Genomic DNA, 17,378 nt, shown 5'->3' with positions numbered 1-17,378 from the left:
ACCAATCAGCAACCTCGGGAAAGCCCCCTTTTTGAAGCGACGCAACCAAAGGAATTCCCAAAGGCAATGCGCAAGTAACCTCTAGAATCTTACTGAACTGGTGCATTTTGATATAAAGTTTAATAACCTCTTTGAGAGACTCAATACGAGGGTTAATTAAGTGATTGATGGTTGTTCAGGTCTAAGCAAATGCACATTGCTATAACTTGGGACTTCATATTTTCATTCCTTTAAACTCATTCTTTCCTCATTTTCTCTTTCTGCAACCTGTGTGAATGCGTGTTTATGTTAGATTAGTTTGTATGTGTTAGGTTTATCTAATAAATTCATATTTTTATTAAGTATCTTGTGTTTCGTGCTTACAAGTTACTGCCTTAAACTGCTGATTTTGCTACTGTGCTAATATATAGTGTTTTCACTATATTCTGGATAGTAATATCCATTGGAGAGTTCCTGTTAAATGGCTTGTGAAAGAATCGCGGGTCGACTCTGAAACAGCCGTAAAACAGCGATTCTGTTCAAATTCCCTATTGAATCATATTCGATTCCCTTTGAGCTAAATTATAAATTATTATGTAATTAATCCCTTTTACAATCTTACAATGTGTTCCTGCAGCCACCATGACAGATAGCTGGACCAAAATATTTTTCTCCACGATTTCCCCCCGTTTTTGTTTCTCATTTTTCACAGTCCCTTTGTTGCCATAGTATTCCCCTTCATGGTTCCTCCTGAATTCCTTCTCCTCTTTGCTGAAGCAGAAGGAGAGATCGCTAGAGGGATACACCTAAATGTTCCAAATGCTAGCTAACGCCACCAGCTACCCGGATGACGGGCTCTGTGCGTTCTATGATGCAAGCCTAAACGGCGTACAGAGCGGCATCGTCCGAGGATGGTCCTCAAGCGAATTTCGCCACTTTTGTGGAGTGGACACTGAGGAGAAACAGATCCTCGTTTCCCACCTGTTCCCTGGTGAATCGTGCCAGTGCCACTCCGGACCCAGAGCCCAACCAGCCACCACCCCAACACACGGGACATGAGCCCAAACCCACCGACAACGGAGAGCCAAGGCCCGGTGCGACGGTTGAGCCATGGCCGCAAGGAGCGACAGAGCTGCAGATCGCCGCTGAGCCAGAGCTGCAAAAGCCGTCGGACCAGGTGCGAGAGCTGGCCACAATGCCTGCGACGGTGGATGTTTCAAAAGTGCTTGAGGGTGCTGAGGGCAGCACCGCCCACTGCATCGCTGCTGAGGGTGAGCTAAAACTTGACTAGGGACAGCTAGCAATAGAACAGGATGGGTCTGCCAGTTTTCATCTGTGTCATGGCTGGAAATTTCCTCGTCTCCGCCTTGACCCTCTGACCCTGCTGCTCCACCATGGCTCTCAGCTCCCTCGTCTCCACCGTTGCCCGTCGGTCCACCAGCTCCACCGGGCTGTATCGTCCCTCCAGCTCCGCCGGTCAGTTGTCGTCCCACTGTCACCTCAGGACTCTCCTCCTCAGGCTGTGCTTCGTCGCTCCATCCCACCGGCCACGTTGGACTCCTCCCTCCCTTTGGCACAGCCACACTCCTCTGTCACTCCAGCTCCGCTGCGGACCTCCAGATCTCTGCCTCCGCCTTGGTCACCAGATCCTTGGCCCTCCGGATCCTCGCTGTCGCCCAAGATCATTGGCTTACCGTCTCCGCTTCGGGTTCCACAGCCACCTGTTCCACCTCCGTCGATCGGCCCCCTTTTCCCCACCATGGCTCCTCCCCCTGTCGGCTCCACCGTGGGTCTTTATCATGGCTGTGGCCTGGGTCTCACCTGGCTGCTCCTGCTTCAGATCCCTCCTGTCTCCTCCTTGTCTCCTGCCCCCGTCATCACCTCCCTGGACTGTTCTGTCTCCTCCTTGGCTCCTCCCTCCATCACCACCTCCCTGGAACCCACTGATCATCATCCTCCCGGGAGTCCCCTGGGTAAGAACTAAAGCATTCATTTCCCAGAAAATAAATAAATAAATAAAAATATTCACTCCTGGTCTACATAAGGGTCTAGTAAGGGCTTATAAAAATCCATTTATTTTTTCAGAGTTTCTGATCTTTTTTCTCCATTTTTTTCTCCAGTCTTTCTGTTGTAATTTTTGTGGATTACAATTGAATTGTTTATTTAAACTTACATACAATGTATACAAGTGAACAATTTATTAAAATGAAATAAGTGTGTGACACTAACAATTTGATTATTCCTTTAAAATAAATTGTGATTTTCTAATATTAAAATTAATATTAAATAAATAAATACTTTATAAAAATAAAGTATTAAATAATTTATTTAGATTTTGCATTTAGCAGACATTTTTTTTTTCCACCATGATTTACACTGCATTCAAGATAACCACTTTATCAGTTCTCGCTTTGTCTCATTGAAAGAACTTGGATTTTAAAGCAACCTTTAAAAGGATCATCGGATGCCCATTTTACTCAAGTTCATATGATTCTTTAGGATCATAATGAAATGTCTATAACATATTTTGGTTAAAAATTTATCAAGAGCAGTGTAATAAAAACAGCCTTTTACCTTGTTAAAATCAGCTCTGCAAAAACTATTTTGAAACAACTGATTTGCATTCAGTTGTTTCCCAAAGTCTTCTTGAATGTTAAATTGTCAATACAACTAAAAAAAATATTAATAAATTGATGTTAATTTTCCTAAAATATTTTTTGTTGGATCTCACCATTATAGTGGTTAGTGATCCCTTTAGTTGAGCACTTGGAACTTCATTAAAATGTTTATAATTCTCTTTCTATTGATGCAACATGAAATCACAGTTATTTGGTTTCAAAGATAGAGAAGTAATAAATAGATTGCTTTAAAAAATGATTTAATTTAGAATTAAATCATTAGCTAGTGTACTTTTCATATTGCCTAATAATCATTTACAATTTTATAATAAACTCCTTGTGAAGCTTTAAATTGGATTGATATAATCCTTTAATATTTGTGCCAATATTTTGCAATCAACCACAATTCAGTCAGGCACAGATTTCAACATTCAGCACACTAAATGCAACAATGGTAACAATTAAATTTCATTTATTTTATTAATTGTAACAATAATCATTTTAATTGCTCTTTTTGTTGTGATACTGACACAAGACAGCAAATAAAATCGGCAAATAAAATACATCAACAGTAAAACTAAGCATTTTGCAGAATTTATTCATGCCCCAATGCATTCTGGGAGTCAGTAATTCTGAGTGGCATAGTTACTCTCAATGTTCCTCAGATCACAGATTCATTTACTTTTAATACTTTTAAAAGAATACTTTTAATATATTAGTAGATAATACTTAAATTACACTTAATACAGTTAAGTTAAGATTACTTAATTGAATTAAGGCAACGAGTTTGCACAATTTAATTAAGTAAGCTTAACAAATTACTTTTTACAGTGAAGTTCCTGTACCATACTTGCAGCAACAATAATTTACAACTACAGCAATAACCAATAGCAGCAGCAATTCAGGAGCAGCAGCATTGCAGATCCATTCCACCAAGGTCAAATACATTAACATTGTCAAATCCATTACCATGCTAATTTTATTCCGGGAGTTGTCATGACAGAAATGGAAATTGGATGAAAAGTACTTTTGGAAACAGGGTGGAACTGTTTTACAATTTAATTTGACTTTTTGTTCACTGCAGGACAACACTGGTGGGGATAACTGCAGGAGGGATAGACAGGGCAAATACACCCCCTCCCCCCCCCACACAAAAGGCTATTCCTCTCAAATCTTGTTCACAAATCTGTCTAAATCTGTGTTAGTGAGCACTTCTCCTTTGCCGAGATAATTCATCCACCTCACAAGTGTGGCATATCAATATGTTGATTAGACCATAGATTGTGCCTTAGGCTGGCCACAATAAAAGGCAACTCTAAAATGTGCAGTTTTATCACACAGCACAATGCCACAGATGTCGCAAGTTTTGAGGGCATGCAATTGGCATACTGACTGCAGCAATGTCCACCAGAGCTGTTGCAGAACACGTGTAACCGCACCAGCCCAGGGCCTCCACATCCAGCATCTTCACCTCCAAGATCTTCAGCCACCTGGACAGCTGCTGCAACAAAGAATTTCTGCACAAACTGTCAGAAACCTTCTCAGATCCAATCATCCACGACCATCACCTCATGTTGCAGCATGATAATGCCTGCCCACATGTTGCATGGATCTGTGCACAATTCCTGGAAGCTGAAAACATCCCAGTTCTTGCATGGCCAGAATTAAGCATGCTTGGGTTCCTCTGTTCCAGTTCCTGCCAATATCAAGCAACTTCGGACAGCCATTGAAGAGGATTCAAGATCAGGAGATGAGTTGCAAATGACGATCCACCCCGCAACTAATGCTTAAGTGGATCAACTTTTTTTCACATTTCATTCATCTCCATCAAGAGTCATTTTCTTAGCATCTTCCAAGAAAAAAATAACTTCAACATTATTTCCAAAGGCAAAATAATTGTATGCTTAGTAGGGGTGGGCATAGATTAATTTTTTTTAATCTAGATTAATCTAGATTAAATCTTGGAATTAATCTAGATTAAAATGGTTAATTTGAATTCTGCTGAAGGCATTTTCAGAATATGTGTGCTACTTAAATAATGACTAAAAGTAAGTCTTTGAGAACGGGTTTCTCAAGTCAGGTGGCACATTAGACCAGGCGCTCATCTCCTGTTTCCAAAATGCATCACAAACTGCTTGACAATTGCATTTACAACATAATTAACCATACAAACTTGTGTAACCAAGTACTTCTGCGCAAAAGGCTGCACGACGTGTGCGTTGCCGTTAAATACACGGCAATGCACAGGCATGGATTTCTGCGTGCATAGTCTTCGATTAAACTGCGTTGCTTTTAGAAGCGTCAATTCAGTTGTTGCATATAGTTTAATGTCTTAATTTCGGGATTATCAAAGTAAATTATAACTCAAACTTGAGATTTTACTGGGGCACAGCAGATTTTCAATGGGGCACGTGCCCCAGTAAAAAGGGTCTAGCAACGCACGAACCTTGACCTTTAGTCATGAGAAGTTCCTAAAGCCAGTTGACAAACCGAACCAGTTTGCTATTGCCATTGTTATTTATACCTAGTATTTAATGTAAGCACATCAACATGAAATTTATACCTTGACCTGCTTTAGCTAAAAGTTTCCACCAAAGAAATAGATGCAAAATTTGAATCTGCAACAGCGTTGATATTTTTATATAATTAATCACTAACCTGAAGTAGCAAGTGGGAGGAGAAACAGGACCACGTGACTCTGATGTAAAGTTAAACTAATGTGTTACTCCCAGGAACAATATTAATTTTAAACCTCCTCAAAAGAAAGCAGAACGAATCACGAATCACCTGAAACGAACATGAGAGTCTACAAGAGTCTGTTGTTTTTACAGGGTAAGTAAAACATACAATCTGTGTAACATCTATACGGTCCATTTCCAGCTTTATCTTTCAGACAGAGACACTGAATGTGTTGCTCTTAGATAGTTATCTAAACATGCTTAAACAATATACTTCTACTTCAGAGGATAAATCCTGTAAGACATTAATACATAACTTTAGACCATACTGAATTTTTTATTCGTATAAATCTAACAAAATATAAGTTTATACTCATATAGAAAATAAAAATCTTTCTAAATTTCTAAATACTGAGCATCATTCTGTTTTTCTGACTTCTAGGATTTTTCTCAGTTCAAACAAAGGCAGGAAAAGAAGGTGAGATTTCTTGAATTAAACACTATTACTTGTTGTTAATGAGTTGTGAACCACTGAAAACTATCCAGAAGTTATTATGCAATACTGAAGATCCACTCACCCCATATCAATGACTCAAGAACATTGACTGTGTGAACTTAATCACATGTGCAAGACACCAGCAATTGGAAGGACAAAACAATAATAATCGTGTATATGTATGTACTGTATGTGTTTGTTTGTTTGTGTGTGTGTGTGTGTGTGTGTGTGTGTGTGTGTGTGTGTGTGTGTGTGTGTGTGTGTGTGTGTGTGTGTGTGTGTGTGTGTGTGTGTGTGTGTGTGTGTGTGTGTGTGTGTGTATGTGTGTGCCTGGTATTCATCACGTTGTGCCGACCAAATGTCCCCACAAGGATAGGAATACCAGTAGATTTTGACCTTGTGGGGACATTTCTCAGGTCCCCATGAGGAAACAGGCTTATAAATCATGCACAATGAGTTTTTTTGATGAAGTAAAAGTATGCACAATCTCCTGTGAGGGCTAGGTTTAGGTGTAGGGTAGGTGTAGGGTGATAGAAAGTACAGTTTGTACAGTATAAAAACCAATTCGCCTATGGAATGTCCCCATAAAACATGTAAACCAGTGTGTGTGTGTGTGTGTGTGTGTGTGTGTGTGTGTGTTTGAAAGAAGGCTTGTTTGATCAAAGACTTATTTGATCAAAAACTCAGATTTTTTTTTTTTAAATATTACAATTTAAAATGTTTTGTGGTAATATATTGTAAAATCTAATTTATTCTTGTGGTGCAAAACTCAACTGCTTAGTGTTTAATGTAGCGTGATCCTTTAGAAATCATTATGCTGATCCTCAAGATTCTTTATATTCACAAATGAATAGAAAACTCAAAGGCAGCTTTAATTAGGAAAAAGTCTTTTTAAATATATCACATGTAAAATTGAAATCAGAATAGAAATAAGTATTTGTAATTGTAAAGAAGGTTTTTCCATTGAACATATTCCAGTGAATGTAGCAAAATGGGGAAAAGCCACTCAGTCGACAACAGCTGGCTACTGGTATCCCCAAAACGCTCTGGAAGGGAACAATTTAACCTGTAGTCACACTGCTACACAAACTGACCCGTGGTGGAAGCTGGATCTGACGAAGACGTACAGCGTGAACAGAGTGACCATCACTAACAGACTCGACTGCTGCGACACCAGGATAAACGGGGCAGAGATTCGGGTTGGAAACGTTGCTTACGATGTTTTCAGCAACCCAGTGTGAGTCTATCTGACATTCTTATATTTACTATATTGCATGACTGGTTAAAAAAAAGTGTTTAGACTATGCTAATATTTGTATAACAACAACATAGCAATGCATTTCCATACAAATAACCCCAAACGATATTCAATTTCATACATACTTAACTGAAAATAATGTAAACTTGTAAGTGCGGCAAATGTCGATTCACTTTAGTGAAGGATTGGTCTGACTGATTTAAGGTGGCCGCCATAAGAGTCATTTGCGCCTGAATGGTATATTTAGGCTGTGTGTTTTTAACTGAAAAGAAGCCGGTTGGTAATTTGCCTATGGCACAATGTATGTGCCACATTCAATCAGTCAGTCAATCGTTAAATAACGTTTTCTATACAAATAAGCACAAGTCCTGACTGTACGTGACTGTTACTTAAATTTTCATAATTTACAATGTATGTTTAGTGCCACAATCAATCAATAATTAAATGTTTTCAATACAAATAAGCACAAGTCCTGACTATAATAGCTACTATATGGATCCATTCAGAATCACTATCTGACCACCGCATAAAACACCTTTAGCCATTATAAAACAATGCTTTTAAGCCAAATGCATCCTAAAAAGAATAATTTACTGGGATCTGGGCGTGATTTTTCAAGGTATCATTTTCATGTTAATGTACTGATTCGAGAGCCAGGTCTCACGAAAATGCGTATCAATAGCACGATTTTCTGTTTCTATTTGGCATGTAATATATACTCTGAAATTGACTTTGATGTGCATATGATATGTATGTGTTTGATGAAATATGGAATCACCACACTTAGATGTTGTTCACCCATTTTTTTTTTTACTTCATAGCAAATAAACAAATCACAGATATGTAACAAAAGAAATTTGCTTATTAATTTAACAATGCGGTTATGTAAAACATACCTCAAATAAGATTAAGCTCTTTTAATTAATGGAATATTATTTTTCATATCAAATACTTGAAAAAAAAATGGAATCATTCAATGTTGAGGAAAAAAAATATGGAATCAGCTTGTAATTTGAATTTTTTGAAACTAATATCTAAACTTATCTAAAATGCTAATTAGTCAGAAGTTAAAAGAGAGTAGACCTACTTACAGACCTGAACCAACTTGTCTAATTGTAAAGAAACATGTCCCCAACGAGAAAGCTGTCAGTTGAAATGATGAAACAGATTATAAAACTTCTTTACAGTGGATATCCATCATGAAGTGTGGCAAAAGAAGTTGAATCTAAGTTGGAAGTAAGTATAAACAAAATGGAAAGATTATGAAACGAAAACATACAGGCAGATCAAGGAAGACATCAAAGCGTCAAGATAGAAAACTCAAAGCAATTTGCCTTGAAAATAGAAAATGAACAACTAAACAAATGAAGAGCAACTGGGCGGAAACAGGAGTTGATGTGGATGACGTAACTGTAGGAAACCGGCTGAATGAAATGAGATTTACATACAGAAAGGCCAAATGAAAACCAGAAAAAAACACATTAACAAAAGAAAACAAAATTAGAGTGGGCTAAAGCGAATAAGTCATGGAGTGTGGATGAATGGATGAAAGTGATATTCAGTGATTAATCACAAATCTGCAATGGACAAAAAGATGATGATAAATCTTTTGTCTTGTGTTGTTCTAATGAAATGTATAAAGAGAATTGTCTGATGAAAACAATCAAACTTCCCAACTCATTTATAATATGGATTTGCATGTCAGGTAAAAGACCAAGGGAAATGCCAATCCTTACCTCAACAGTCAATTCACAGGTTTACAGTGAAACTTTTCTGGACACTTTTCACATTCCATCAATTGAAAAGAAGTTTGGTGAAGATGCTAGTGTAACCACTCACACCTGGGTCCTACTCGCACCCGTTCCAAGCGGGTCCCTGGCATGGGAGGTGGACTCACTAACAAGGAGGCTAAAGGCTGCAACCACTAGCGTCAGTCGCTAGTGCGTCTCTTGAGATCAGAGGAGTGAGGTCTACCTGCACAGCACCTACTAGCTGGCCTCCGTTACACTCACCCACCTAAACCTTACACCCATCCGGGTAACAGAACCAATGTAACCCCTCAGACCCGGGTCCTACCGCACCCGCTCCGAGTGGGTCTTGAACTCAGGTCACCGGCATGGGAGGTGGACGCACTAACAAGGAGGCTAAAGGCTGCAACCTCTAGCATCAGTTGCTAATGCATCTGTCGAGATCAGGGGAGTAAGGTTTACCTGCACAGCACCTACTAGCTGGCCTCCGTTACACTCACCCCCCTAAACCTCACTCCCTTCCGGGTCACAGCACCAATGTAACCCCTCACACCTGGGTAGGGCTGCACGATAAATCGTATCTCATCAGTAAAGCCGGTTCTGTGATTATCACTCCGCCTATCACTGAGACATTGCGTACGCTGCCGTGTTATCCGCTCAAATCTGCTGTACTGTCTGTTCAGTTGGCAGATTCTGAATTAATGCTGCCAAGACAATGTATTATATAGCACCATAAGCTCCGCCCATAATTGCCATCTTGGCTGGCACTGGCAAGCGAATAGTTGCAACTTTGTGCAATAAGATTTTAGGTAGGTTAGGAAGGAAGGGAGTCCCCAAATGCATCAGCTTTCTGACACAATGTCTCATTCCCATCTTTCAGGGAACCAAGGTAATGATAGTAACCGGACACATTTTGCGCAAGAGCACAAGGTGCGCGCGCACCTCCCTTTGTTCAGCAAGCGGCAGAGGAGCAGCACTTTCAGTTAAACCAGATATAGCTATGTTGCTTCCAGTGCTTGAAGTGGGTCGGTACACAGACACCTCTGTATTTTATGCTTTTGCATACTGGCACTTTTTCGTGCGTATAGACAGTTCTGACATATTGCTGCAATGTGATCTCATTGTATGTTTATTAGGGCCGGGACTTTAACGCGTTAATTTAGATTAATTAATTACACAAAAATAACGCGTTACAATTTTTTAACGCATTTTAATCGCACTTAGTTTTGCACCGCGGAACGTTTCTCACTGGATGAGATTCGGCAGACCGATTATACTGGAGCACCAACTAGCGTTCAGACAAGCTGCGTCCGTCCTAAATAGTATTGTATGTCCCAAATTGTAATATGTTTAAAAAAGTATTCCAAAGATTCCCGGATGGTCTACTACTTAACGATCAATGCACACTCTAACGGCAAATATTGCCCACAACACACTGCGCGGTGAACGAGGATTCGATTAGAACTACAAACACGCATAAAAAGTGTTAAAAAACTACAAACATGGAGGATATGCGCGAACAACGGACAGGTAGAGAAAGGGGTTTGAGTGATAAATAATCAGTGTGTAACCTGATAAAAATATTTTTAAATGTTATCCGCGTTATATTCCATGTGCAGCAACATTTATAATGATAGGTTTGGTCATTAACGTTTAAATGCATAATTAAGCAAACACAAGAGCAAAGTTTTCGGCATGAAAGACTCGTTAAAGAACGTGCCTCTTAATTTCTCTCTAATACGGTAGGAAATTAAATTAAACGAAATGTAGATAATGTTAACTGTGATGATTGACAGGGCAGTTTAAACAGTGACAGGATTCAGGTAACTAAGCAACAGAGCGTCCGTTAAAGGAGCAGTTATGACGAAGTAGTAAAGCTTGTATACTATTCTGCTACATACTCAAAAGTATGTACTTTTCTTCACAAAAAGAGTACATACTTATACGGCATAGTATAAGTAGCATATAAAGACGCAGCAAAACAAACCACAGTGAACATGGACAAAAAAGCTGATGGGACCGCTTTGGTTGGCCCTGCGGATGGGAAATTTTGTTATAAAAAAACTAATGGATGGAAGCGTCGATAAGAGCATGGTTGTGTGCAAGCTATGCAACAAGGAATTCGCATCTCACCGCAGGACATCGAGCCTATTGCTACACTTAATGGCAATATTGCACTGGTCTGTTGGACTTGGTTGAACAAAAATAAACAATATTTTGTTGCTTAAGCTTATGTATTTAGTCATTATTCAATGGTATACTTAAAATCCATATGAAAAAACTTACTTCTCACTGTTCTCAGGTCAAATATTTAATGCGATTAAAATGCGATTAATTTCGATTAATTAATTACAAAGCCTCTAATTAATTAGATTAAATTTTTTTAAATCAAGTCCCGGCCCTAATTTTTATATGTATTTTACGTAAAATGTGGTTCTACAAAACGTACATTTACTTACGTTTTTCCAGACACTAAAACGTAAAATACTGACGTATTAACAGCATCTAAATATTCAAATACTTACGTATTTTTAGCAGTTTAACATACAATACTGACGTTTTGTTGACACCTAAACATGAATTTTTGTTGTCATACCAATGGCCTTGTGTTTTCAATTGCATTATTAAATATTTGAATAGTTTACTTAATATGAAATTATAATATTTCATACTGTTCTGTGTGATTTCTGTTGCCAGCTCGTTTCCAAGAATAGGTATACATAATGTTAAACAAGACTACACCTTGAAATAAATAACATTTTCACAATCGTTTAACCATTTGTGCAATATTAATTTAGTTTGCTTTCGACATGCTGTGTTTCTGGTGAGTTCTGTTTGAATGATGCGTGAGCCTTCAGGGAGTTGATCAGGATAATAATCTGGTTAAAAAATTGCAGTGATTAACAATTTAAATTCTGCTCTGCACCTCAAACAAACCTAATTCCGCCAGAGAGGACTGCGACTACAAAGGCATCGTTATTTGGATTACTTTTTGGTCCGGATGCTGACAGTTTTTGCATTAAATAAATGATTGTGATAGCAATTTTCTGTCTGTCATGTTTTTCTTTTCTTTTTTTACTGTACAGGAAGAGATCTGACAATATAAAAAAATATATATATATTGATGTCCTTAAGAATATATATTTGCGGTATAAGTGCCAAAATCCATCTCAATATATTTTTACAGCTCCTTTTTTAGGAGCTCTGTCAAAAACAGGTCGATTTTGGCCCATCTAATTAATATTCATGAGCCTCTCTTCTGATTGGCCTGTTGTTTTCTGAGTGACGCACAGCCAGGCCAACCACAGTTAACTACGGTCATGTATGCTTTAGCAGAGCCCAGAGCCATAGAGAGAGCCTAGCCTGCTGATACTCAACAGGATATTTCAGAACAATCATTAATGTTTTTTTCTTTTTCAAACACCGAATGCAGTAAGCTACATAACTGTTGCTTTAGTAAAGCCCCTTACACAATGCCAGAACCATAAAGGCAGTGTTGTAGTGATGCACGTTACCCTGCGACTCTTCACGACAAAAAAATACGTGCAAAGTGGAATGAAGCAGCGATCAGGCAGAGCCAGCTCCTCACTATCAGCGCTGAAGCACAGTTTCTTCAGGTTAGTTTCAGTTTAGTGAAACGTACGAGTCGCATTACATCTCACATCCAAACGTCACATGTCTTTATGGGTTGTGTGTAAAGCACGCACAGATTCCGGAAAACAACTGTGAATGAACCAAATCAAACAATTCCGGAACAAATCATGGGACACATTATCCATGTATTTACCGGAATCGCTGTGTGAAAGAGGCGGAAGTTGACATGCCGCTGGTCTCTTATATTTACGTTGTTCTGAAGCCTGTGCAATGATGTAGTTTCCTGACATCTATCGACTGAACAGGGTTTTCTCGACAATGTTATGGACACGATATTGTCTGGGTTTGACAAAAGGAGGGTGAGACTGTGGTTGGTGCTCGGGGTGGTGACTGAAGGCAGTGACTGAGTAGATCGGAAGTCATATTTTTACGGAAGTCACAGTGGCTCGTGAAAATGAACAGCTACCTTAAGCAGGCTGTGTGCAGTTTACTGTGGATTGACTGTTTTGAAACTCATATGGTAGTTACATAGCCCCTAGACCTCAGTTATCATAAAAAAAGCCAGGAAATTTCGATTTTGACAATATGGGACCTTTAAGGGGGCTAACAATCTAAATCGCTTATTAATAAAATGATAAAAATGCATATTTGCTATAACATTGGTAGGTTTAGGTTTGGGGTTAGGTTAATGGGGCTAAAAATCTAAATTGCCTAATAATAAAATGACAAAAAGGCATTGATACGAATATCTTAATGAAATGAAAGATACGTAAATATTTTAAGTTTTTTAGCTAAAAATACGTAGCTATTTCTACGTTTTAAATTTACGTTTTGTTGCCTCTGAACATTACATATACATGCCTACGTATAAACAATAAGACCAGGCTGACTGAATGAATGCAAGCGGAGTTGGTCTACGTTAGGATTGGTGGAGTAGGGTTGATGTGTAGAGCCACATACAAGTATGTACGCGGAAACTGTATTATATGAACGTCAAACACATGCATATCATATGCAAGCCAAAGTTATTTTCAGCTAATTTATAGCATGCCAAATAGAAACAGAAAAATGTGCTATAGCCTACTGTTACGCATTTTCATGAGACTGGACTCTCGAATCAATACATTATAACGAAAACAATATCTTAAAAAAAATTAAAAGCAGGTTTTTGTGATCACATAGTTTTAAAGGGGTAAACTCCTGGTAAGTCCAAGGATCGTGAAAGCATTCAAACAGTAATTTAAAAACAACGATAATAATGCAGAGAATAGTGACTTATCAGCGATTGAATCATGATCATAATTCAATATTTTTTTCAGTCATTAATTCATATTACTTTGGTTGTCTGACAACAGAAACACTAAAATATAACAATGGAAACATTTTTGTTGAGAACTTTAACTTTCAAATGACAGTATGTGGGCACAGAGAGGCAAAAAAATGTAATGAATGCAGATTTTGCATGTTTAGAAGAAGTGAGCTGTCCTGTCCTGCAAATAATGTAAACAGGCTTGTGTAAGTAAATTGCTCAGTGCAAAGAAAGAGAAGTAATGGGAACCTGGTATTTCTGTTCTTTTTCTTTCATGGGTCTAATCGACATGAACATGTTTTTTGAAAAACATCTATGACCTTTGAAACATGTCTAGTCTTCATGCTCTATGTCCAGTATGGTTTCACTAATAAGAAACACACATTTGCTTAAAGCATCCATATTTGTTCATGCCCATGTTGATTAGAGTATTAAAAACGTACAAAAAGTATTAATTTAAGGTACATTTAGGCTACCTTTACATTTGAAAACAAGTTTTCATTTTAAAGCGCTCTCCGTCCACACCAGCGTTTCCAAGTGTTTTCCAAAAGTTTCTCATCCACACTGAAACGTAGGAAAACATCAAATTCGCCTTACTGCGCATGTGTAAAGCCTCCAAAATTATACAGACGTAATAAGTTTTCACGCAATTCTTCTGGCAGGATCATTTACGGAAATATCTCATCATTCACTGATGCGTCTATGTCGCGCTCATTCATATTTTATCTACAAAGCAGCTGTCGTCATGTTTTGAAGGACAGCAACTGTGAGTAAATTTTCTGTCATCATTTTAGGACTGTAATTTGAAGAGTGTACTGTACAAGGTAAATCTCTTTAGCAGCAGTGTGACAGTGAATAGCACAGGCACAATTACTGCTGTAAACATAGATTTCTATTGGTACAATATGTGTCACATGACTAAATCATGTCATTGTTTTCAAAAGCCTCCGTTTCTCCCAGTTGACACGGCAACACATAACCGGCGTTATCAGAAATCTATATTTTGGCCGGAGTTTTTAGAAATAATCGTTTTCTGTGATAAAAACTGTGTTTTCGTGTAAATGAGAGGCCAAACCGCAGGGAAATATCTGCGTCTTTCCTTTCGTTGAAACGGGGCCTTAGAACAGATAAAAATGTGTGATTAGTCACGAGTTAACTCATGACAAACATGCAATTAATCACGATTAAAAATGTTAATCGATTGACAGCCCTAGTGTATACTGAATTTCGCCTTTTAATATCTGCATTTTACTACATCACTAAAACGCGTAAAACGAACTGGCGGTCAGTGGAGCAAAGCTACGTTTTGCCCTCCAGGTGGATGTTCCTGTGACTGTGTGACGTCACATGAAAACTATCAATACATTTGCAAATGACCATGGCATAAGCGGGACAATCAGCGGTTTGCCATCCAACTTTGCGTCAGGTGGTTATTAGCCCTTTAAGTTATTAGTCCTTTAATGCACAACAAACCGTTGATTATCACTTACATAATGTATATAAAATTCATTAAGGTAAATGAGAAGAAAATACAAATAGAGCGTAACGAGCAACAAAAACACAGGAGTTACTCACTCTTTCATCTATCTCCAGATGTGCTGTAGTTTCTACCATTCCAGTAGGAGCTACCTTCAACTACTCGTGTAATGGGACGGAGGGACATTATGTTTTTGTGAATATTCCTGGAACTTCAAAGACTCTCACTCTCTGTGAAGTGGGAGTCTATGTGGCAGGTAATTCAAGAGCTACTTAATCTGGTCTACACCCATACCCTACACCCTTAAGCTATTTTCGTTTCATTACAGTAGTGTTTAATATAGTTTGTTCTAGTCGTATCAGGTCCAAAGACTTATACTCAGATGTTGCTTGCATATTATTATAAATGGGAGAAAGCAAAACATACTATTTGGTGGAATAAGTTCCAACGCCAGTCATCAATTGGTAAAGTCATTAGAGGCTCTGTATCAGTTAGTCCTGATACAGAATCATGCATGTTGGCTGGACCAGTATAAAAAATATAAGCTTTTATAATGAACATAAGACACAGCATTCATGGGGCAGTTCATGTCAAATATTGTAGCTGATTTAATGTTAACAAAATGTTATTTTGCAAGTCCTACCTGTTAAGACTTTGTCTTGCATGCTTGAAATTGCAGCTAAGAGGTGTTACAAATACAGCCACAAAGTGAAAAGATATTACTTGGCAAGGATTTTGTCAAGATACAGCCAGTTCAGCCAGATTTGATAGAATTACATGCAATGATTAAAGCAAATCTATATTAACATTTTCAAAGAGTATACGAAAACCACCATTTCTCAACTCTATGACATTTTACAGGTAATCTGGCAACAGGAAAAACTGTCACACAGTCGTCAACCTTTGGCACCTGGCTTGTTCATCAGGCCATTGATTTAAATCCAGGTTTTAAACAACCGGAATCATCATGTTCCTCAACCAATGGTCAGACTAACCCATGGTGGAGGGTGGATCTGGATTATATTTACAGAATAAGTACAGTTGTCATCACAAACAGACTAGACTGCTGCCCAGAACGAATAAACGGTGCAGAGATTCACATCGGAAACTCTTTAGAGAACAACGGCAACAACAATCCCATGTGAGATCACCTTTCAGTGACTTAATATCCATAAAAATCCCTAAAAACACATAAAGAGTGCAAGTCTAAATGATGTTTTCTTTTTAGATGCGCTGTGATTCCTAGCATTCCAGCTGGTGTTTCCTCCACCTACGTATGTAACAATATGGAGGGTCGATATGTGAATCTGTTTATCCCTGGAGATTCAAGGTTTCTTACTCTGTGTGAGGTGGAGGTCTATGGAGAAGGTGTGAGTTGTTTGATCAACAGTAGTTGGCAATATATTGTTTTTGAATTCACTACATTAAACACATTTGTTTCTATTCATATTGCTAGATAACCTGTATTTATTTAATGTCATCTGGGTCTTTTTTGTTTTACATCATGTACTTTTGTTTGTTATATTTGAGGATCACTACACAAACTCTACTTGCATTCGTTTAATCTTAAGTGGCAGATGCATTTGCACCAAACTTCTGTAGATATTGTAGTCACAATTCATTTCATGTTTTTAATATTCACATTTAGCGTTTGCTTTTCCCTTCTGTGCATGTATGTTCACTCTCATGTGCCCTTCTAGGACCTTTACTGAAGAAAACTTTTGTGAGGATGAAACTGAAACAGTCCAGTTTGAGTCTGTCTGAAATTGAAATGAGAGTCCAGCTCCTGTCACAGGTGAGAGAGGGAAACAGAAATCTAAAATCAAACCACATTAATAGCAGCTTTAAGAGATCTGCTCATTTCAGCTGGAGTCTGCTCTGGCCAAACAAGGGATTTCTGACGTGACGCTGCAGTGGACTCAACCGCCCAAACAGGAAGTGAAACGGAAGGAAGCTGCACCAGGTGAGCGTGTTCATACAAACACTGGAGAACTAAAAAAAAGTGTATATTTTAAATTAAAATAATAAAAATGAAAATGCATATATTACAAATTAAATGCAAAGTGTTGTTTTAGTGTAATGAACTGTTTTGTTTGCAGCTCAGTGTACTCAAAGCAAGAGATGAAGATGATGAAGGGGAAACTAAACTCTCTTCAGATCGTCTGTGATGTTCTTCATTTACATACTCCAAAAGTTTTTATTAATATTTTTATACAATATT

General features: G+C 38.2%; 1 protein-coding gene across 1 annotated transcript; it reads left to right on the top strand.

Annotated features, from left to right (window-relative positions):
- The first annotated feature begins 5,395 nt into the window (after positions 1-5,395).
- Positions 5,396-17,282, top strand: LOC141332480 (uncharacterized). Its single transcript, XM_073837617.1, has 9 exons — positions 5,396-5,429; positions 5,718-5,753; positions 6,750-7,008; positions 15,274-15,413; positions 16,019-16,298; positions 16,386-16,525; positions 16,858-16,952; positions 17,024-17,120; positions 17,257-17,282. The coding sequence occupies exons 1-9, from the start codon at positions 5,396-5,398 to the stop codon at positions 17,280-17,282; spliced, it is 1,107 nt and encodes a 368-aa protein (XP_073693718.1).
- The last annotated feature ends 96 nt before the right edge of the window (positions 17,283-17,378 follow it).

Source organism: Garra rufa, chromosome 3, assembly GCF_049309525.1.
Source record: "Garra rufa chromosome 3, GarRuf1.0, whole genome shotgun sequence".
In the NCBI taxonomy this organism is placed as follows: Eukaryota; Metazoa; Chordata; class Actinopteri; order Cypriniformes; family Cyprinidae; genus Garra; species Garra rufa.
The sequence above is the reverse complement of the archived record's forward strand: the minus strand, read 5'-3'. Positions and strand labels throughout refer to the sequence as shown.